The sequence below is a fragment of the Mytilus edulis genome, chromosome 11 (genome assembly GCF_963676685.1).
Source record: "Mytilus edulis chromosome 11, xbMytEdul2.2, whole genome shotgun sequence".
Lineage (NCBI taxonomy): Eukaryota > Metazoa > Mollusca > Bivalvia > Mytilida > Mytilidae > Mytilus > Mytilus edulis.
Window position 1 is genome coordinate 41,923,913 of NC_092354.1, and position 24,972 is coordinate 41,948,884.

Genomic DNA, 24,972 nt, shown 5'->3' on the forward strand with positions numbered 1-24,972 from the left:
TCACAGAAACAGAAAATACAATACATATTGTGTACAACTTGTCAATATTGAATATAATATAATGTCCAATAAAAGAGGGACGAAAAGATACCAAAGAGACGGACAACCAAACTCATAGATCGAAAATAAACTGACAACGCCATGGCTAAAAATAAAAAAACAAACAGACAAATAATAGTACAGAAGACAAAACTAAAGACTAAGGAACAAGAATCCCACCAAAAACTGGGGGTGATCTCAGGTGCTCCGGAAGGGAAGCAGATCCTGAGTTGAAAATAAATAACTGTTGTCAGTGCTTGTGATTTCTTCTAAGCTTACAAATCGTAGCTTAATAATATGATTATCATTTTCCATTTTAAACAATGCCTTACAATTGCTTTTACTTTGAGTGTGAATAACATTCTGTGCACTATGTACATGATGTATGCCTCTTGAAAGTAAAATGCGAAAAATACTGATTTCCAAGTAAAAGTTCATAAGCACAAAATGGCAAAAAAAAAGCTCAAACACACCACACGAATGGATAACAACTGTCATATTCCTGATATTGTACAGGCATATTCTTATGTAAATAATGGTGGATTGAATCTGATTTTCTAGCTAGCTAAAACTCTCACTTATAATGTCTTACCCTTTCTAAAAGAAGACTATCCATCAGAAGTTTATCAGCACGAGATCTTGGTATGTCATTGAAGGCATTATTGACAGGCACAAAAATGGTAATATCTTCATCTTTATCAGAAAGAAGATTTTGTAGCATTTGCATCGTGTAAAGTCCAATGAATGATGATACAACACTACAATTAAATATATTTAAATATCAATTTATGGTGATAAATGTTTGACTCGTTCTCTTATTTAAAAAAATATCCCGACGTTTATTTTGTGTTATGGAAAACCTACTTTTACTCTTTATGGAGTAGATCAATTTAATATATTTGGACAGAAACAGAAGTCATTTTGTATGAATGTCGATTTTACTATTTATATTCGTTAGATCTGAAGACACCTTAAATGCTAATTGATTTAGAAATGGAATGAAAATCTCAGAAAATCTTTTGTACTGTAAAATGTATTACAACAATAATTGTACGAATTCTACTGAAACAGATGTGAGCTTGAAGAGAATGTATGTTTAGGGGCTTCAAGTGTCGAGTGGTCTTAGCATCCAAAAAACTGTATCACTAGCCTACCAACACTGAGGTTGTGTGATCAATTTAAGTGCACGCGGCTCAATTCATAATTGACTTAGGACTCTCAGTTTTCATACCGAAAGTGTGTGGTTCTCTCCGGGAACTTCGACTCCTTCGACCATCACCAAATAGAACAATATGTTGTATCTGTTATTTCAATAAATCTCAAAAACAAATTTGTCGCTTTTACTCAAAAAAAAGTTTTTTTTAATCCATGGTTTAGCCTTAAAGAATTTATTTTTAAATAAATGATCTGGTTTACCTAATTTCCTTGTGTCTTTTCATTTCATCTAATACATTTCTTGTTGCCACATGCATCAAGTTGTCAATAATGTGAATAACTCCATTAGAACATAATATATCTCTAACAATAACTCCAGCTTTGATGTAACTTCCAGTCACGGATATCTCTGAAACACGTGACAAACAATTGATTATTTTCATTACGTTAACCGTTGTTGATAATATAGCGAGAGTACCTAATGCTATCTTGCCGCGTTTTAACTCTTATTTTAACCGTTTACAAATTTATCTCAACTATTATAAATGTTAACAGAATTTCCAATTGTTTTCAACCTTTTTCTCAATTGTTCTACATGATATTTCACTCGTTTTCTCTACATTTCTACAAATGTTCTCAACTTCATAAACTTAGAGTTAAATGTTTTCTCAGCGGATCATTCTTGATTTATCAACCGTTCTAACTATGATATATGTTGTTCTATGTGATATATGAACACGTCATAATGCTCTTCAATTGCTTCATCAATTTTCTCGATACAAATAAACACTTTTTCTAGAAGTGTAGTGCGAACTGAACCCTATTTTAAAAGTTAACCTGTAATATTTAATTTATACATAAAATATAAGCAACTGCAATACAATATATGGAATTTGTTACTGGCTACACCACTAAGAATAGGACCGTACTACGTCAGGTATATGTCAGTTGATTTTTACTCTCTCACTTTTGATTTTTTTCATTTTTTGGGGGCTTCCAGATTTTGTTAATTTCCCTTTTTAGTTCGGTATTTGTGTTATATTCCTTGAAAATAATTCCACTTTTTGTGTTGTTGGATAGAGCTTTGAATACACAAGTTCTATACATGTTTTTTTGTCATGTTCTTTGACAACCCTGTACTTGCTTTATATGATTCTTGTTACAATGCATTAGCAGTATAACATTATAATTGAAGATGATCCTTATTACCACGGTAAGAAACAAGACTTTTTAACTGGGGCATAATTCATAAATGATTTATGAACGATTTTATACTAAAATTTAAAATATATATATTGTGAAAAACATGATATTTAACAAAAAATATGACCAAAGAGGACGTATGCCCTATAGGCCCCTCATCTGGTTGTGCAGCGTATTATTGAGGGTATCATCAGCCCAGTAGCCAGTACTTCGGTACTGGCATGAAAATACGGATGATTTTTTGTGTTATTAAAATTTGCTGTTACAAAATATTAGAAATTGTTATAAATTAAGGAATGTATCTTCCTCATGCAAAGCTCTGATTCCTTTCACGGATTTGGCTATACTTTTTGGACCTTTTGGATTATAGCTCATCTTTTATATAAGCTTTGGATTTTCAAATATTTTGGTCACGAGCATCACTGAAGAGACATGTATTGTCGAAATGTGCATCTGGTGCAGGAAAATTGGTACGGTTAATGTTATTATTACTGGAACTTGTATTGACCTACAACGGATTTATACAATCAATATATGAATTGTAGAATTAAAAGCCTATGGGACAGGTTATTTCATATTCACCTTCTTTGGAAAACACTGTAGTAAGTTGGTGTCCTCCGTATGTATTAAATGTTTCTTTTCTACTCATGTTAAATGTGGCTAGTGTATGACCAAGTATAATGTGTCCACTCAGAGCCTACAAATGGAAATAATTTAATTTTGGATGTAACGCGTCTTCTGATTGGCTGACATTATTTTGTTATGAGCCCATAGCATAATTTAGTCATGTGACCATGACGTCATCAACATTTTTTCATGGTTTTCTACGGTTCAAAATGGAATTTAGAATTAAATTATAAGAAATGACTGTAATATTTTTTCTGTCTATTCGAAATAACATTAAAAATGTGGTGCATACAGTTAAATAATTTTGACACTACAAATCTGAGTTTTTTCATCTGCAATGAAATTGTGAAAATTTTATGTAAACGTATGTTAAAATTCCCAATTGTTTAAGCTAAAAGAAATAAAAAGATTTGGTATGAATGCCAATGATAAAACGACTCTCCATCCAAGTCATAATGTGTAATAAGTAAACAATTATAGGTCAAAGTACGGCTATTAACTCTATATGCTACGGCCTTCAAATTTATGTTTAACCAATGAGACTGAGTGAAGATTTTCATGATGGGGACGTCCACACTGTCGGGAGAAAATGTTACAGGGTTTTCCTCATGTTTTTGTTACCTCAATTTGTATTTTCTAAAGAATTGATGACGGTTTAAGCCGATAAAATAAGCGTGCATCTAAGTGATTTGCTAAGAAGTAATTCATACATCATACAAAAGATCCGGATTTGTAGAAAAGCTACTAAGTGTAGATCCTGGAATATCATCCATGACGTAATCAAATGGTAAGAATACTGTTACATGAACACCGGCATTGTTCAATAATGCTGGTAAATCATTATAATTCTGCATAAAACTTTTCATTTTTCTGAAAAAAATAATGAAAAAAATATAATACACATTTTAATTTTGTACAATCTAACTTAACGATTAAATCATACATTTTATATTTCAACAAGTAGATGCATATGTATTCGGTCGATTTATTACTGGTTGCTAAACCCCTAATAGCAAAATTGCCGTGCAGATTTAGGTAGATAAACATAGTTTGCCTTTGTTTACCAATGCAATAAAACAACCTTCGAGTAACACATTGTTTCTTTATAATATGTACTATTAATAATGAGGGATGCAAAACTTTTACTTTCACGAAATAGTTGAATAAAGACGAAGTCAAAACATTCAATATATTTGATAGTTCGATAAAATTTTTGATTTTTTTTTTATAAGTTTGAATACACCTTTAGTATCGTAAATTTGTCTCTTTTTCACAGTCATTTTATCTCGGAGTTTAAGAGTGTTCACAGTCTTGTGTAACATGCACATTGCATATGGTTTGAGTGTGTATATAGCTAGTGATTTAAGCAAATCTCCAAATGACTGCTCTCGATATTTATACTTCAGAACTTGGTTAGCTTTTTAAATTGCATACACAATGATTTAAAGATATATTCGGACACATTGTACTTAAAGATAAAATGTTTTATTCAAATCCCCTTATCAAATATCTTGCATATTCTTGCATATTATGCAATTAATACATATTCTTTTTCAAAATAGTAGAAAAGCATTTATTTATTTACAAATGTATGTTGTTAATATCACAATAAAATAAGTGTTTTTATATGTTGTAGTTACAGCAATGTTTGGTGAGGTTAAACGTTCGACTTAAATTGAAAAGGGAAATGAGGAATGTGTCAAAGAGAAAACAACCCAACCAAAGACCAGAAAAACCCGAAAGCCATCAATCTGTTTTTGGTCTTTTAACACAGCGAGAAAATGAAATTTACTTACATTAACTGATCATTTCCTGTAATTGCTTCCCACACCGTATAATCCTTCCTGAGTATAACATTATCAATTAAGTGGACAACACCATTGGTACAACCAATATCTGTTTCTACCACCTGTATTTGCATATCTTCGGTTTCCAAATAAAATGTTTGATCTTTTCTAATAACTGTAATGGTCTTGTTGGACAGTGTTGTGAATGTTTGTCCATTAACCAAAGATGCTTCATCTACCTCTGAACTCAGAATATGGTTGTTCAAAATCTGTAAATATATAGAATATATAAAAAAAAAAAGATCTGTACTTTGTTGGTTGTTTCCTGTGCTATTAGTAACCACACATGCTGCTTCGACATGTAAAATGGATGGTTTACAGTTTTCATGGAATATTTAAGTTGCAACACGACGAGTTTCACCTGTGGAGCGAGAACAGGTAACCCTTCAGGGTGCATCAAAGATCATTCTCTTTTTCTTAATTGAATTCATTTTCCTCATCACTTATGTTTTGTGTGTTTTGGAGACTGACCTTTGCTTTCTCCTCATTTTCAGTTATTTCTATGGCATTGTTAGCTCGTTTTCCACATCTCTTTGGTGACTTCCGCATTTCGATTGCACTTAAGATTTGCATTTCGGAAAATTTACACCATTATCCATTATTATAATAATATTCACAATGTCAAATTAAGTATATATCAATAACATTTTACCTGTGACAAGTAGGTAAGATCATTGGTAAACTGTTGTTGTTTATTAGATGGTAGTTTAGCAAAAGCTGTATCAGTTGGTACAAATACTGTTTTTGTTCCGTTAAGACTTCCAAGATATGATTTGACTGCTGATTGTCTTTCTAAATATAATTTAAATGTCCTGAAAAATACAAAACAAAATGTTCCTTGTAATATCTTCCAAAACAAACACTGCAGACGAAAAGGTTAAAACAAAATCATTACAATGTTAAAAGCGTTAAAGCTACAAAGGGATTTAAATTTGCAGTTTAAATATCCCCTGTCAATTTTACCACACAAATATCAGAAATAATACACAAAATCAAGCAGCCGGCCCTTTGAATTTATATTTGGCTGTTCGTTGTGAGCTTAGGCTCCGTACTTTTACTTATAGTTTCTAACTCTGTAAACACTGTGACTTGGATGGAAAGCATCTTTTAATTGGTTGCTTTTATAGATGTAACTAAAGATTACTTACTGAGTATTAGGTAGTTTCTGTATTGTCTGCACAATATTCATGTAGATAAAGTATAGCAGATTGTCTATAACATGGATTATACCGTTAACAGTAGGTACATTAGCTTGGATGACCAAAGCTTTTACTCTGTTACTCTTTATATATACTGAAAAAGAGATCATGCGTTTTACCTTTGGTGTGTAAGAAGCAAAACACGCAAATGAAGAAATACATTTTAGTTTCTTGTGTACAATTTGGATATTAGTATGGCGTTCATTATCACTGAACTAGTATATATTTGTTTAGGGGCCAAAAGGACCCCTCCGGGTGCGGGAATTTCTCGCTACATTGAAGACCTGTTGGTGACCTTCTGCTGTTGTTTTTTTCTATGGTCGGGCTGTTGTCTCTTTGGCTTATTCCCCATTTCCATTCTCAATTTTATTGTTTGTATGGAATTTAAAATTACAAAGAACAAGATCATTTTCCTTCCAAATAGTCTTGACATTATCATGATTTTTCCACAAAAAAAGACTTTCCGTCATGCAGCATTTTTAAAGGCACTAATGTTTGTTATTTTTTATTTGGAACGAATTATGATAAATAAATGTCGTTTTATTTAATCTATCTTTCATATTTTTTTTCTAGATAGTTGGTTTATTTTAACCAAATGATGTATTTATATTCAATTATCCCTGTAAGTATGTGAATCAGTTTAGAGTCAAATTATACTACTAAACTGGTGATTATCGTATCCCTTTCATACTAAATTATGTAATATTATATAGTTACGTTGGGTGGACAACAAAATGTTTTGTAATATCATATTATTTAAAGTATTAAAAATTATGGAGAATACATTATAGAGGGTGTGAATGGGGGTATACAACATACATAGTAATAGGCCTAAAAAGAATAATGAATAATGGTGTTATATTATTAAATAGACAATAATAGTGCATTGACTTGACATATCAACGATATAAGGGTGAGGCTTAGAAACGGGAAAGCGAGGCCGTTGATATGTCAGGTCAATGCACTATTATTGTCTTTATACTGCAATCTAAAAAAACATTTTTAACTGTTGTTTAATGCGTTAAGGTTATTTTTTTTTATTCTAATATTGGGGAAATCTCTTTTAAAAAGGCCTCATATCATGCTTGCTAAGAAATATACAACACAATGAAATGTACATTTACCTGTTGAATCCCACACTCGATGGTGAACGAAATCGTTTGAGTATGGACTAAAATATCAACCATAAGCATAAAACAATGATTTATAGGTTGCAAACAAAAAATATTAACAAATGAAATATGTTTTTCCAATAATTGCATAAGAAACGAGGTTGAGTCGTTCCACGCATCGCTGTATGCATTGGAAACAAGGACAGGTTGAAGAGGTCGTATGAATAATTAAATATTGTTTCGGCAACTTCTATTTAAATATTCATGAGAAAAAGTGATATCGGGTCAGTGACTGTATATGACATAGAAATATACAGTCAACGCATTTTAACTGCTCAAATAGAACGAGTCCAGTATAAATATAATTAAACTAATAAGACTAGAAATGATGGGCAAATAATAGAGAAACATGAACTAATAAGTAAAAGGATACAGACATAAAGGACCCCTCTCCCCCCGCAAGAACCTCTTTACACGGTCATGTAATATTCTTACCTCTATTATTCTCCCTGTGGAAGGTAATATCACCCTGCATAGAGGTCAGTTTTGGAATATCACCCTTAGATGGTATGAAGGAAAATGTATCTAGAACTGTATGTGCATGGTATATCTGGAAAAAACCACATAGAGTTTGGTCATTTATATGTTAGGTTTTTTTTTATTGTATAATACATTTTCTCTGAATATTAAAGTGCACATTTTTGTTTCAGGAGCCAACGGAAGCCCGCAACGTGGTGCAGGCTGTGTTGACGATCCATTGGTGGCTGTTGTCTGCTCTTTGGTCGGGATGTTGTCTCTTTGACACATTCACCATTTCCAATCTCAATTTTACTAGTCATTAAATGTGATTTCGTCACCAAGTTCTATATTTAAATGTAACACAGATTTTGTAGATAGAACACAAGTGACTCATATAAAGTATGTAGTATAAGCTTTTAAAAATAACATTGACCATTCAGAGCAATAGAGTTCTTCTCCAGTGGTTTGGTTGGGTATGAGTTTTTGTATCAAAGGTTTTTAATGAAAAGTTATTGACATTTGTCAGTTTTGTCATTGAAATAACCAAACACTCCCCTGGTTGCAGCATCTCAATCTGGTAAGTTTTTATATGTCATTTTAGTGAATGAACAATTGAATTATTTACAATATTTTAGAACCTAAAATGGCGAATTGTGGACATCAATCTGTTTGTTTTACCTTTCTAATTAGGTACCAGTCCTTGAATAATCTGTCCTGTCCGTAACTGGGCATAGATACTAAATGGCCATCATTTGGTAAGAATACTGTAAACTTCCGGTTTGTCTCTGATGTCCACTGTCGTAAGTCCAGGTCGACTATGGAAGCATTATTTATCGATCTGTAATTTAAAGTAAACAAACCAATGAATTAATAACAAAAGGCAGATTTGACTGAGCTAAATTAACTAGAATTCAACTTAATTTCTTAACAATGAAAGTGTGTTCGGACAATTTATCAAGCTCTAAAAATGTTCGATGGTCCTCAAAATTAACAGAAGAAATATCATCAATACACAAAATTGTAATGATAAATGTAAAACAATTGAAACGAAAAAACTAGCGGTCCGAATTACATATAAAAACAAAAATCGAAAATCAAGTATTATATACAACAACAAACGGCAATTAGGTTAATGACTTGGACAGGCATGCACATATACAATGTTTTGGGTAAATGTGATTGATTGCGCTTAACCCTTACTTAAGGTTGAGACAGCGGTGTAGTTGTAGAATATCAACAAAAACTATGAAAATACAGTGGAAAAGGGCTTAAATAATCAGAGAGATACAAAGCGCAACACAATCATAACACATTATACAAAAATACACAAGAGTGTGTGCAATTACTCAAAGCTCATTCAAAGTCAATAACAACCACATGTAATAAAAAAACATGTACCTAAGGGAGCTACCATTTTTAGGGGGGGGGGCTAGGATGAAATTTGAAAAAAATAGGCAGGACAGGAGTTTTGAGTAAAAAAAAAAGGCAGGATGAGACACTTGCAAAAAAAAAAGTCAGGATGACAATTTATGTAAAAAAAGTCAGGATAAACTAAAAAACAAAAAGCAGGACCGAATAGAGTGAAAAATAAAAAGGCAGGACAGAGATTACAACTAAAAAAAATTCAGGACAAAATTTTTCATCCTAGCCCCCCCATAAAAATCAAATGGTAGCTGCCTAAGACTAAAATATCTTGTCTTTATTATAAAATAGTTGCGTTGCAGATTAAAATATATATAACAAATAAACTACAAATGAAAGATATAATACTTACGAAAATGAATAACTGGGTATCTCAGGGTATAAGATGTAGTCATGTACTGTTTTGGCACTGGTGATAGGGGCCATAACTCTGTCAATGATATGCAGAACACCATTACTTGCTGTTATGTTAGAAGTGATCAAAACTGCGCCATTCACAGTAAATATCTGAAATGAAGAATGCAGGAATGTTTAAAACATTAAGGGATTCGTAAGTATACTGACTACCTCGTCATTAGAAGATTAATATTTCGACGATACAACAAAAAGGGCAGACTAAGGAAAATGTATTTATATCACAAATGGTAAAGTTAAAGACAAATAACGTAACACCTTTAATTGATATAAATATATATAATCGCTTACACTACTATTTTCGATTTCAGCTGTCAATATCAACGAACCAATCCTTTTTATTTGCTAGAGGGTATCATTTCCAAAATTATATCGGCGGTGTTGCTATGATAGGAAGATCATTGTACTTTTGTCAATATCGGGGTCACTGCTACTATATATGCAATGAGAAGTAAAAGAAAACTAGTAGAACGTGTTGGGTGTTCGAAGTCAATTTGACATGTTTGCAAAACCAAATAAAACCACATACGAGAGCAGACTGACAGCCAACAATTATACAGTGTATGTCAACTGTTCACACTTAACAATAACTTGGTGCAATTGAAAGACGAAATAAAACCACATACAAAAGAAGACTGACAGCCAAAAATTCTACAGTGTATGTCAACTTTGTACACTTAACAATAACTTGGTGCAATTGAAAGACGAATTAAAACCACATACGAGAGCAGACTGACAGCCAACAATTATACAGTGTATGTCAACTGTGCACATCAACAATAACTTGGTGCAATTGAAAGACGAAATAAAACCACATACAAGAGCAGACATAAAACCAAACATATTAAAGTTAAAGTCAACTTTGAACAAGAAGATTGATTGATTGTTTAATATGTGTTATGCTATCTTATGGCAGTCAGCCTTTATGGGTGAAGGAAGCCAAAGTATCGGTAGATAACAACCGCCCTTCGGTAGGAAAACTCACAATCCTAGTAAATTAACATTGGAGTCAAGTGCATCTGTCTACGTGCGGGATGCACAAGAAGATCTGACCTTCATCGGTTATATATTGGAAAGTCTAGACCTATTTTATTGGTAAGGAATATGCATTTGTTTATCGTATTTCAGTAATATCCGATTGCTATGTCAAAAAAGAAGAAGTGCAATTGTCAACAACATATCTTTCTAATTACTCGATTAGTCACGTTTCGTAAAGATTAAAAATATGTAATTGTTTGTTTTATGAAACTTCTGAATCAAACCAGATAAGACACGTTTCTAAATACAAATGTATGCTTTTGATACCCAAACGCCTTGTATTTAGATTAAAGTGAAAATACAAAAAGACACGTTTGCTTGATAATAATCAATTATAGGTAGTAATTTATAAATGTTATCAGAAGGTGTAGGGTTTACCACAATGAAATAACAACTTTAAAGCAAAATTGATCAACTTTATAGTTTTATAAAAGGACAAGCGACCATACATGAATACTGTGACAATCTTGTAATTGTACGTGTTGACAGGGATAAAAAGGACAACTGAATTCGAAAACTTATGATATCTTTTTTCTGTTGTTGATTTGTTGTAATGTTATGATGAGAAAGCAACAAGAATGAAAGAAAAACAAAAATTGAAAGAAAACGCAATTATAACAAACAGGGAAAAAAAGGACATAAGAACAAGGAAGCAATTGGCACAAGAAAAATAAAAACTGGTTGGAATCATATTTGATAGGGAGCTATCATTTGATTTTTAGAAGGAGTTAGTGTCTCATCCTGCTTTAGTTTTACTCAAAACTCCTATCCTGCCTTTTTTGTTTTAAATGTTATCTTAGCCCCAATAAAGTAGATCCCTAACACTAAACTTCCATCTGATAAAAGTGGACACATAGAGGATGCATAGAAATGTAAAATGTGTGAAAAAAACCCTGTAAGGATCCTTATTTCTTATGCAGCAAAAATACTGCAATCTGATTGGTTTACTACCCCGGTGTAAATAATCCTTGTTCACCCGGGGATAAATAAAATTTTGCCAAAATTAAAAAAAAATAAATGAAATTTTGCCCCCAAAAAAAAATAAAATATTTCAGGGTGTATGAATTTTCAACAACGGTGTAAAATTCTGTACACCCCTGATTACACCAAGATAACTAATATTATATAATTACGAATATAACCGCAAGCATGGTTAAGGTGGTATGGGTGTCTTACTCCATCTTGGATTGTAAAAAACAGAGAATCAAAGGTCCAGATTTTCCATCAAGTTAGCAAAATTTGATACAGGAATGCAGATGTTTAATGTACATTTTCATTTAAAAGTACCAATTTATAAGAATATAACTTCTAAATATTGATATTTTTGCAAATGTTAATTATTTTTGGTTGTTTTTTTTTTTTTTTTTAAATTGGCATTTTAAGGGGAGGTAACTTTAAAAAAGTGCATTTTCTGAAGGATTCTGTATGGAATTTTCCTATTTTGTATTTTAGCCGGAAAAAACGTACAGTGACCCTATCTTTTCTTTTGATATTCTCAAAACAGTGTCTGAAAGCTATCTTTTCCTGAAGTATTTAACAATTCTATCATTTTGTTTAGTTTCTAATCACAAAATGGTGTTTTTTCCTGTATAATCCATACAAAATGTGTCATTTTGTCCCGTCCTGTAGCTTGAGAAAATGCGCGGTGACCTATCATTTTTATTATATTTTTCAACATGTATCAATAGATACAACGTTTTGGCAAAGTATGAACAAATTCTATCATTTTTATTTTAGACTCCCATACCACCTTAAACAGTTTTTTTTTAATTTAAACATCTATTTCCTTATTGGAAACCTTTTAAATTCAACAATTTTAAGTATATTGCATATTAACTATAATTATCCAATACAAAAAACTACCCATTGGCAAACTTGTTTAAATTTATATATTTAGGTAATTAATAAATGGACTCAGGAGCTGTAAATCATATTTAATTGTAAAATTTAATTCATATAATTTACATGAAAATACCAATTTTCAAATGTTTTATTATTCATGCACCGTGCGTGTATATGCATGTATATATAGGTAGGGCGCCTTAAAACTTGTAGTTAAACCCCGCCACATTATGTATGTGCCTGTCCTAAGTCAGTATCCTGTTATTCAATGGTTGTCCGTCATGTCGGTTGTTGCTGTATATCATATTGTTTTTATTTGGTATTTTGTACATGAAATAGGCCGTTTAGTTTTCTCGTTTGAATTGTTTTACATTGGTTATTTCGGAACTCTTATTTGGCTTTTTTCAACTTTTTTGGATTCGAGCGTCAATGATGAGTCTTTTGTAGACGAAACGCGCGTCTGGCGTATATATAAAATTCAGTCCTGGAATCTATGATGATTTTATTATCAACTGATTATGAGGTATTTTTTCATTGTTGAAGGCCGTACGGTTTTCTATGGTTGTTAATTGCTGCATGTCTCTTGTTGAGAGTTGTCTCATTGACAATCATAACAACTCTTCTTAATTTTATATACATGTATATACATATGTACCTGTATATGCATTAATTTATATATTTGGACTTAAGATCGGAATATTGTGAATGAGAACTAGGTAACATGATATAGGAATAATAACCCGAAGTAAATTTACATTAATTTTGTTTTTAATTACTAACTTTTACAATTGAGCAAAGAAAATATCTCAATGTTTTAATTATTATCACAAACTTTTAAATAACTGTTACATACTTTATAAACAGTATAAGCAAAGCTCGATAATTATTTTTACAAAAATGTATGACTGAATTAATTTTCGTGAGAATTTTACTGTTCAAACTATTAATTTGAGTATATGAATATCTTCATGAATCAAAATAAGCTTTTACAAGTTTAAACTATTTATGAAAGGAATGGATAGGTATACAATTAAAAAAAGAATATTTAAATATATTTATCCTGAAAATTGGTTGCAGACGTTGAGGGAAAAATGATAAAATTAAAGTTCGCCTAAATTGGATTTGGCTATCATGTTATGTCCTTTTTGGGCATTATGCTCAACAACTTTTTCGGTTCCCATACATAATTGGTTATCAAATATTCACTTTTTATCGTTCCTGGGTCGTCAGAAAGGCGCTACGGGCGCGTAAAATGTATGAACTGTAATTTTCACTTTAATATCATAGTAATGATAAGGGTGGTTTTAAAAGACATTGATTATCCACTTCTATAATAGATACAGCCAAAAATTAACCAAAAAAACCAAATGACAATTGCTTTAATAACCATGTTCGTGTAAAAGCTGTTGGGACTTTGAAAATGTTGTAATATCGTTGCATTATAGTTGTGCACATCGCATACAGAATTACTATACTTAGAATGAAATTCAAAACAGTGTAGCTGTGACCATTGATTGACACATTAAAATCATCCATTGACTGGGACAATTTACGTGAACGTTTGTCTGTAACGACCACTGTTCACGACGTACCTACGATAGACATTTAAACTGTTGGGTCACCAAAGGTTTCTTAACGCCTTTAATTATAAAATAATTCGAAAAATTAATCAGGAATAACCTTTGTGTTTTAATTTATATAATTGATATAAATCAAAATATCTTGTTATTTCTGATTAATTTTTCGAATTACTTTATTTAGGTGTTGAGAACCTTTGGTGACCCCATAGTTTAAGTGTCTTTAAAAAGTACATAGTAAGCATTGGTCGTTACATACAAACGTTCACCTAAATTGTCCCAGTCAATGGATGATTTTAATGTGTCAATCAATGGCCACAGCTACACTGTTTTGAATTTCATTCTAAATATTATATATATGTCACTTGAAGGAGTATTTTGTTGATTGCATATATCATGTATAATATATAGTAAAAAATTGTCTCTAACTATTTGTTGTGTGACTTTTCCGTTGATTTCCCTGGACTATTTCGTAGACTGCAATTATTAAACACGATATTGGCACAAAGTTTCAAACTTAATAACCTGGTACCTTAACTTTTAATGAAACCAACTGACCTTTTCGGTGCCTTCTGTGACCTGGTTGAAATAAAGTTTATAACCGGAAGGATGAAGTGATCTCGCTTCTTTTGCTGATGGTAAATCACTGTCTACATACGTACCTTTAACTGAAAAGACACGGACATGCATTAACAAGATAAAATTAATACAGCTTTTCCTCATTAATATTGATTGATTGATTGTTGGTTGCTTAACGTCCAGTGGCAAATATTTCATGCATATTCATGACGACTCATTAATATTTGATAGCTTTGTAAATGTCATGGTTTTTTTTGTTAGTTTGAGCATTCATATTGAACTTAAACCCAGATTTTTTCGGACGTAACAAACTTGTCAAATGTTTGGGACTCTTTAAACATTTTAAGCAAAGTTTCACTCGTTAAGCATGACATTTTATGTAATTAAGCTTTTTTCAACTAGCTGTTTTAAGCAATACTGTTAGATTACACTAATGTTAAATATCACAACACATTTGGCGAATAAACTTTGTATAAGCGAGTTGGTGCCTTAAGTTTCTTAATGTATTCTTAGTTTTCTCGTTTGAATTGTTTTCCGTTGTCATTTCGGGGCTTTTTTAGAGCTGACTATGCAGTATGGGCTTTGCTCATTGTTATAGGCCGTATAGTGACCTATAGTTGTTAATTTTTTGTGTCATTTTGGTCTTTTGTGGAGAGTTGTCTCATTGGCAATCATACCTTATCTTCTTTTTTATATTATCATAAATTGAATCTATGGATTATGTAAGAAAAGTATTATTAATCGTGTCGGTACCAAAGTACTGACATTATCCATACGATACTGAAATAACAGTGGCTTCGAAAAACTAATAGGATGGGTTATGCTTGCCAATGTGAAAACTATTCACCAAAGTTCAAATGAAGTTGTTGTTAGCAACTTTAGGCAACTGTACGCCATTCAACATTGAGAAAAATCCATTATATTAAGTTTGGGGCTTACATGACCCTACAAACTAATGCTTCCGCTCTTTTCTTTCATATATCCCCCGTGAATACAGAGAGGAGCAGCATAAACAAACCACTGATATTGTAATCCTGTATATGGATAAGAGCAAGAACACATTGTAAAGTAAATAGAAGATTAGTTCCTATTTTTTGTACTTTCAATACAATATTTATTAAAAGAATAAACAAACAAAACTACAAAACAAAAACAGAATAAAACGTGAGCATATGTAATAGAAGAAACCACATATTAACAACATAGTATGAATTCTTTAGGGTGGGCGCACAGATTAATTCAGCTGTAATTACAGAGATCTTTTCTTTCTTCCAATCGCATTGATCTGTTTGACCTCTAGCTGATCAGCAAAAGGGTTTGACACGGAAGGTCAACTTTTGAATTTCATAAAATTTTGACATGTAAAATAACAATGGTTACTGTTCTCTAACAAATACAATACTGACGCGAACTGATAGCTGCTATTAAACAAACAGTTAGCAAGTCGTTAAGAACAAAATCTTTTAAAGGTATAGAGTAACTAGATCAATTAAAGAGTCAATAACGTATCGTCGTGACCGGATGTTTTACCGAATCAAATGACAGCCTCCGGTTAAAAAAAAAAAGAAGAAGAAAAATACCATTGGTCGTGTTTTCAAAACTTACAATGACACCAGAAATGAAAATCGGAAATATTATGTAACTTCGTCCTAACTATTCTAAAAGGTCGCGGTCTCCTGGAGTTAGATAGAGACCGTTTCGCTTTTTATGAAGAAAAACACATTTTTTTTTTGTGTGGCTTCATCTTCTTTCTTAGACAAAATGCAAAACTAATGTCTACACTTTTGTTCTAACAGTATCATTAGAAAAAGCAATTGACTTGATTCTACATTTCCTGAAACCTCGTAATATTACAAATATTCGACTTATACCGTTCCTGGCTGAGTTATCTACATCACGTTCCTGGCTGAGTTACCAACGTGGTAAAATGTAAAAGGAACCGTTTAGACTATCGTGTGATACCAGAAAAAGTAATCTGTCGTAATTAAATCAATATTGTCTTTCATATATTAAGTTGAATTTGATTGTGCATCTGATTATGCCTATGAAACCTCTGCACAATCGAACGTTTCTATTATTACACGAGACCTCCTGTAGATAACTTGAATGGCTCACATCCTTTTCTCAATGTGGTAGATTAACAAGGAAAGGTATGTACAACTATCGTGTTCTATTCCAGACAATTTCATTTTTCGGGACCATTGGACAGGAAAATTACTAATACAAATGTAGGTGTCCAGACCACTTACCCATATGATATAACAGAAGAGATCTGACTGTTTCTCTGTCTGTTAAGTCGTACCCGTACTTCTTGTCGTCGAATGTCAATAGAGCTTCTGTTGTAGGTATAAAGGCAGTTATATGACTCTGTTCAAAGAACAAGGACAAACCAGCGTCTTCTATCATGGTTGAAACCTACAAAATGGTGGAATTGAATATACAGTATCAATGATAATTAAAGCAAGGAAAATACGATATGAATATATTTGATTTCCAACACAAAACAGACATATTGGGACCTTTTAGAGCTTACTAAACGAGATGGGTTTTGCACATAAGGCAGTCAGTAGACTTACATGTATAGTTGCTAACATCTATGTCATTCGGATTTTGTTCGTATAGTTTCCTCATTGGAAGTCATACCACAAATTATAATGTTTTGGAATGATAGAGAAATGATTGATTGATTGTTGGTTGCTTAACGTCCAGTGGCAAATATTTCATGCATATTCAGGACGAGAACAAGTTCACAATAAATACAATAGGTAGGTCGTGTCATAATAGAGGCCATTTGGGATGATGGTCGGGGAAATTTGGACTGCCACTGGAAAATGAGGGTAAATTGGATAGGGACAGAAATTTGGCCTTGCAACAGGCCATCTGCGGGCCCTCAAAGAGTTGTTGCAAGGGTTCTTAACGTGCAAAGAGCGTGGCACTCTCTTTACACGAGGCATCTGATTTAACGTCCCCAATCTGACCGGACGTGACTGCGAACTTGATACATCCTGCACAGCCAAACGGACGCCCCACTTCGTCAAGTGTTTTACTGCCGGTCGGAAGAAGACCAAGTGACCATATTTCTATTCCCCAGTCATCCTAGGGGGTGGGGGGGGGGGGGGTTGGCTGATAGGATGATAGAGAAATGATTTACTAGCTATTTTGAAATCAAAAGGTCAACCCGAAAATCTTGATGCAGAGGATGATTAATTACTATGTTTATCTCTCAGTGACGAACTAGATACAAATTCGCCCAGTATGATAATGTACCGTAATACAAGCTCGACACGTTAAAACGAATTTTCACAGGCTATAACAGTCTGCATGAGAGCATGGCAGTCAACAAGGACATATTTAAAAAAAAAACGAGCTGACCGGCTTTTGCACTTTAGAGAAAATACCGATTTAATAGTTTGCCTCTGCCTCCTGTACTCGAGAGGAGAACGTTACCACGAGACCACCAAGGAAGTTCAAACAACCCAAAATGAAGCATACTGTGAAAAAATATCAATAAAACTTATATTTGTGCAGTAGACGAGGCATATAACTTTACCAATTGTACATTATCTTGTAAAAAATGTCAATACATGTCATGCATGTACACCAATTTAATACAAACAAATACGTAGAAAAAAAAAGAAAGACATGCCGACACAAGTTTTACTACATAATTTTTCTCCTCTCTTTAAAAGAAAAACATCAACAGAGAAAAGAGTTGTGATTTTTCTCTTTGGTCGAATAGAGTGTCAAACGTATATTATGGTTTAATAATCCGCTCTGAATACCGCCCATCTTCCAGATGTTATTTGATAACATGGTAATTTAGATATAGTTTGGTATTATTATGTCGTTCTAAACATCGTATTTCAAATATGAATAGGTTAAAAGATTAAGTTATTGTCAATTTAAATCTATTTAGGTCTTACTCGTGCGTATCTTTATCTTTTTATTACATAAATCCTTTACATTTTGTAGTTTTGACCGTTATGACATGTATTTTAAAAATATAATTTCCTAGTGAGAAAAAGTCTTCTTTTACAAACCGTTCACGATCAAAAATAGTTTTAAAATCCGGCACTTTTTTTATTTATTCTTTTCATAGTGAATAACTCTCAAGAAAAACAAAATGTTTATACAATAAATACAAGGGATATGACGTGAACGTCAATCATTCGGCAATCCTCGGTAGAATCCGCTACTCTCCGTTAGATGAGGGTACGGAAACGGCCGAGTTGAGACGAATGGAACGTCAACAAGACAGCAACATAACAATACACATATACAGTAGAGACGACCACATTGACAAACACCAGCAGTAGAAAGATAATACGATGCACTCGTCGTATGCTCGGGGTTCGAATTTACAATAATATCAGTGTTGACAAGCTAGAATTATAGTAGTTGCACTACAAAGGCCACAATACACCGAGGCCCAACACAATTTGATACAGGCATTTTGCAATAAAAGCCTTTTCGTTCACTTTATGGTGCAGATATTTCTGTATTCGTTAATGCATACATTATTCATTATTCTTTGTATACCACTTGATGTGTTTCGCTATTTAAGTTTACATGCAAGGTTATTCAACTTTACATGATTATAGAGGTTTAAAATAGTGACACGTTTTATTGAGGGGGAATTTGAGAGCAGATCTTTATTTTACAACAGATCTACGCCACATAAAACTTTGTATGCCATGACTGTATGTTTTTTGTTCAGTTTAAGTTGCTATTTGTCTCTAGACTCACTCAAACACACAATTTCTCTGTAACAAGCAGTTTTGTACAAACGAATTTCAGTGTCAGATTTGCTTGTATGAGGGTCTGGATTGAGGGGGGAACCTTATTTCTTAATTCTTCTTTAATTGCTTCGATTTTTTCGGTCTCTATCTTTCCTTAATTTATTTGCTTATTTTTCTATCTTTTTTTTTCAACGTCCTAAACCTTATCTTTTTTCGAAATAAAAATGATGCAACAGTGTGCTTGCCCAAATGAAAGTCATACAATTTTTATATCATGTATACGCTAAAGTTTCATGGGACACTATTGAAAGACTCAAACTTTACACAGTTACACGACAGACAGAGACATACTGAGATCTTTCCATGATAAATAAACATGTCGTGTAAACATAACGATGGACATAAACATCTAATTAAATCAATCAGCCCAATAATTGGAGACCAATACATCAATATGAAAGACACATATCTACATTTGATGACGTTTTACACAATCTTACGACTTGTCTTTGATAGTTTTGGACATGTACATTTGTACATGTTTACCTCTATCCATATGTTTAGTTTAATTTGAACGAGAAACTTACAAAATTAATATTTATCCAATCCAACTCAGAACGTATACAACTAACAAGTGAAGTCAGTCAGTCAAACTCAGAACGTGTGACTTACAAATATCGTCATATCGTCAATCTCAGAACGTGTGACTTACAAATATCGTCATATAGTCAAACTCAGTACGTGTGACTTACAAGTATAGTCATATAATCAATCCCAGAACGTGTGACTTACAAATATAGTCATATAGTCAAACTCAGAACGTGTGACTTACAAATATAGTCATATAGTCAATCCCAGAACGTGTGACTTACAAATATAGTCATATAGTCAAACTCAGAACGTGTGACTTACAAATATAGTCATATAGTCAATCCCAGAACGTGTGACTTACAAATATAGTCATATAGTCAATCCCAGAACGTGTGACTTACAAATATAGTCATATAGTCAATCCCAGAACGTGTGACTTACAAATATCGTCATATAGTCAAACCTCGAACATGTAACCTACAAATGTTGGAACTGCCATAAATGATTCATTTTTACTTTTCTCAACGTTTATATCCTGCATGATTTCTGGCTTTTTTTGGATCGATTTTAACATCATTATGTCGGTTTCCCGTCATTAAAAAACTATTTGAAAATTTTAAATGCACGCAGCAAATAGAAAATACGAGCCACTATACTCGAGCTCTCATAACGTCAGTCCAATTAAATGTATATGTTTCGTTTCGTGTCGCTATATTTTCATCAGTACAACAGAACCCGATTGAGCTCCTATTCCATAGTGTCAGTAGACCCTCACTTTAAATTTTAGATCCTTTACTGGGTATGGTTAATTAACATAAACAAGTGTTCCGCCCCTTTTTTCCGTGCCTGGTTACATATATATTTCATACATGTATACATCACAATATTTCAAGAAAAAGAGTCATCCCCTGTTAAAGAGTGCTTTCAAAATCTATATTCTCGCCATAATAAAAAGACAATTGCATCAACATACAGTAAGCCTACATTCTGTACTTGTATATACTTATTTATTTGTTATACGAATTAGCTAATTTTCATTTTAACTTTAGCCCCGTCACGAAAGAATGTTAATTGTAATATTGTGTATTGTATTCTAATCTTTATTATAGTAGAGGTAAACGTACTTCATGATGCCAAATATAATAGCTAGTCATTAGTTTAAACAATTCTCATTTACTTTGTGCTATTGTACACAAATGATATGAAACGCAAGGCTAAAAAGATTGGAATTTTAAAGTTTAAGTCATGAATACGGGTTCTTCTGCAATACATGTTATATGTACACAGGTTGCCAATAAATGAGCGAGACCTTCATTTTTATAGTTATTTTCTATAGATTACAACAAAATTAACTAAATTAGTTTTCTCGTTTGAATTGTTTTACATTGTCTTATCGGGGCCTTTTATAGCTGACTATGCGGTATGGGCTTTGCTCATTGTTGAAGGCCGTACGGTGACCTATAATAGTTGTTAATGTCTGTGTCATCTTGGTCTTTTGTGGATAGTTGTCTCATTGGCAATCATACCACATCTTCTTTTTTATATAAAATATAAAGAATAGAAATGTGTGGTAAGATTGCCACTGAGGCATCTATCCACCAGAGACCAAATAACATAGAAGGTAACAACTATAGGTCACCGTACGGCCTTCGATAATGAGTAAACCACATATCGCAAGTAAACCCGAATAATTCAGTCGTTATATTCCGCTAAATTCTACGATTACTTCAAGTAAAAACTAGCAAGTAGGATAGATCGATAACATGTAGGGACTGAATTATACAGGTTGACCGCAAAGTATATCTTTGAAACAGATGTAATACATAAAAAGCCAAGAGTTCACAAGTTCTACTAATTGATTCGATTAATCCCTAACATCGGACGCACATTATATTAGCCCATGCTATATGACCAACAAACTACCCATATGATGTTTTATGGAGATTCTCAATTGGTTATTAATCTCGAAAATCGGACGGACATCTATTTTCCCATGTTCTTTCCATATGATGTTTTATGGATATTTTTCACAAAGGAGTAGGTCCGGTAAGGGCCGATTTTGGCCTCAAATTTCAGGTTTATCTAACGAAAGATTTTGGACACTTTTTAAACACTTAAGTGTCTATTTTAATTGATTCAATTAGTTTATGTGAAAGATTCTAACTGCATTAAAACGCTCCGATTCAAGTTGAAATAAGAAAAATCTATCAAATATGCAAAAAAAACGTCCCTTTTCAGTAGTTTTTTGTCAAAAATGAAAGTGGCCGCATCCGTGTTCATCCTCAACCTTTATATATGTTATGTATATTCATAAAATACAATATACATTTCAATATTATGAATGAACACGAATGCGGCCACTTTCATTTAAGCCGGAAACCATCTAAAATTTAACTAAAATGCTAAAATTTTGAAGATTTCAGTAACTTAGCATGACTTAATGATGTTAGTACCCGATATATATGCATTGTTGTGTCAAAAACAGCCCATATTTGTGTAACAGAATCATTCTTCTTTCCAATAAATAGTTAAAAGATTACATTTTCACAATTTTGTAAAACTGCTATATTTTTGGGCCAAAAAGGGGTCTTACTGAACCTACTCCTTTTCCCATGGTCATTACCTGACAGATGACCGAACCTACCTGTCGTAATCTATTAGTTCCCGATATCAGTTCAACGATTGTTTTAGACTCCGTGTATAAATTGTCCAGCAATACTCCATTGAAATTTAACAAAATTCCTAAAAGTGCATATTCCACAAAGATCCTCATATTGTTTATAATAGCTGAATAAACACTTTTTTTCTAATAACAAGTAAATGTAATCCTACACTTGATTGTTTATTTTCAATTATTCACATTTTACGGAGGTGGTTTTCCCTAGTGAATTGAGGAAATAATACTCCTTTGATGGATAACAATTTCGAGGTGCAATGGACCATGACAAATTCAAATAGGTCAAGTTAATAATTTATCAGTTCGTGTGTTAATTGTCGTCTTTTCCCATTCACAAAAGTCATCGATTTTTGGAACATGCGTTTTATGAATGGAAGATTTATTCCCAATGGCATACAACTTAATTTTCACAACACTCCAAAACCAATAAATAGTTTACCCCATATATATATTTCATCTACACGAACAAAAATACTTCGATTCATCTATTATTCCCGTCGACAGATATGCACTCTCAATAGTTTGTTAACTATTGATTTCGGTGAATATGAATAGTATTTGTTTAAAACGTTTATTTATCACTGAAAATCCTCAAAACAATATATATTCCTTTATCTTTTCATGAATTCCTTTAAACAAACACACACAATAGTACTTTATGAGTGTAGAAATAGTTCATTTTCTTATTTATTGCAGGTGTAAAAAAAAAACTTTTACGACCGAATTTGTACTATTTACTTAATAAATAGCTGAAGTTTTTACCTTCCGTGTATGCTTCAGTTAGCATGTAAGTATAAAGATGCGATTGCACATAAACTATAGATATATTGTTTCTTGTTCAACAAAGCTCACATTAGTAGCTGTAATAGTATACAATCTACTAATCATAGTCCTTTTTACTTATATAGATTGTTCACGCTGACGAATGAGGAATGTAAGGTTGTCAACAATAGACTTAGTTAATAAATTGTCTCGATAAAATCTCAGATAAATATAGAACTTGAAACGTATTTTTGTATTGTATAGTGTTACGACTAAAAGGGCCGGATATTGGATTTTGATAGACACTTAAAATAATTCACATAATACATAATTGTTCATCGGATTTGCGTTTGTTCTTTTCGTGTCTTTCAAAAAGAAAAAAATCACGAATTGTGTTTAATTTTAAATCGATCGGAAATCAGCTCTCACTTTAATAATCCGATTGAATATCATTAAACATACTCATTTCTAAATTACGATCTCCTTTCGAAAATAAGTATATTTGATAGAAAGTTTATTATTCTAGTTTCAAGACACAAAAATGTCGGATATCATTTATTTGGAGGCTATAGTCCCGATTTAGTACGTCTCGTCTGCTGCTCTATGAACACATCTGCCTGTAAACCAAAATAGAATCACCTTTCCCGCCAACACAGAATTCGTTGTCAATTTCATTAATAAATTTCATCACCTAATCACTTTGATGCCGCATGTTTCAAAATGCCATATTTATCCGAACATGTGCAAAATTTGCATACAGACGGCTAAGTAGTTGAAGCGATATATCGTTATTAATCCAACATAAAAATATAAAAATATATTTTGGCGGTTGCGGTACAAATGAGAAATCACTTATGAGTGATCTTCATTATACACTTAATTAAGATCTTGTTTTTACATACATTATGAGAAGATCATCTAATTTACTGCATTCTGTTAACAATTACGAGAAATGCACATTTTCAATTATCGCATCGCCAAAACAAATACACGAGGTATGTTTCTGTTTAGTTTTCGTATTCCAAAGTTTACGTCACAAGACAATGCATTCCTGATAATAACAATACTGTTCGTTAAACAAATGCATGAATATTTCTACTTTAATTTCCTCTAAGATTTTGATGTTTTGCTTTTAGATAATACAACAATTATAAAAAAACTTCCTGTTCCGAAATTTTAAACCAAGCTTTCGATGTTCTATGTGACAATAGTATTTATTTCCTAATAACCGATGTTTTAACACCCGGTTTAGAGCAATGCTAACCTTTGAAATTTATCAAGTAATTGTCTTGTACAACTTTGCGTGGGTATCAATTTAACGTCTCCACTTCACGATGTTCTATCAGAATGTTACAGCATCGGCGACATGTTTCTACACATTGGGAATAGCGGGGAAAAAATATAAACAAATCTGTCATAGTGTAGGCAGACTTCTATAAAATTGATCACAATAATCCGAATTATTGGAGGCGGTTAGACAATAATGCATAACTGTTGTATGTCCCACACAGAAGTCCTATAACATACGGTATAGTGAACATGTATGTGTTTTCAGCTGATTGCAAATCCACAGACTTTTCAATAGCAGCTGATTGCAAATCCACAGACTTTTCAATAGCAGCTGATTGCA

At 32.5% G+C, this 24,972-nt stretch overlaps 1 protein-coding gene across 3 annotated transcripts in view; it reads right to left on the bottom strand.

Annotated features, from left to right (window-relative positions):
- LOC139495598 (periostin-like) overlaps positions 1-24,972 on the bottom strand; it is a 57,849-nt gene that overhangs the window by 8,307 nt on the left and 24,570 nt on the right. For 2 of the 3 annotated variants that reach the window (XM_071283880.1, XM_071283879.1), the window contains exons 2-13: positions 16,823-16,988; positions 14,553-14,662; positions 9,476-9,630; positions 8,380-8,539; positions 7,678-7,792; positions 6,020-6,164; positions 5,524-5,683; positions 4,821-5,080; positions 3,735-3,894; positions 2,980-3,094; positions 1,456-1,603; positions 632-797 (exon numbers count right to left, since the gene is read on the bottom strand). In XM_071283880.1, coding sequence (XP_071139981.1) covers positions 632-797; positions 1,456-1,603; positions 2,980-3,094; positions 3,735-3,894; positions 4,821-5,080; positions 5,524-5,683; positions 6,020-6,164; positions 7,678-7,792; positions 8,380-8,539; positions 9,476-9,630; positions 14,553-14,662; positions 16,823-16,988 — 1,860 coding nt within the window. Of the gene's footprint in view, positions 1-631; positions 798-1,455; positions 1,604-2,979; positions 3,095-3,734; positions 3,895-4,820; positions 5,081-5,523; positions 5,684-6,019; positions 6,165-7,677; positions 7,793-8,379; positions 8,540-9,475; positions 9,631-14,552; positions 14,663-16,822; positions 16,989-22,547; positions 24,898-24,972 lie in introns of all 3 variants that reach the window. The other variant, XM_071283878.1, reaches the window with a different exon arrangement.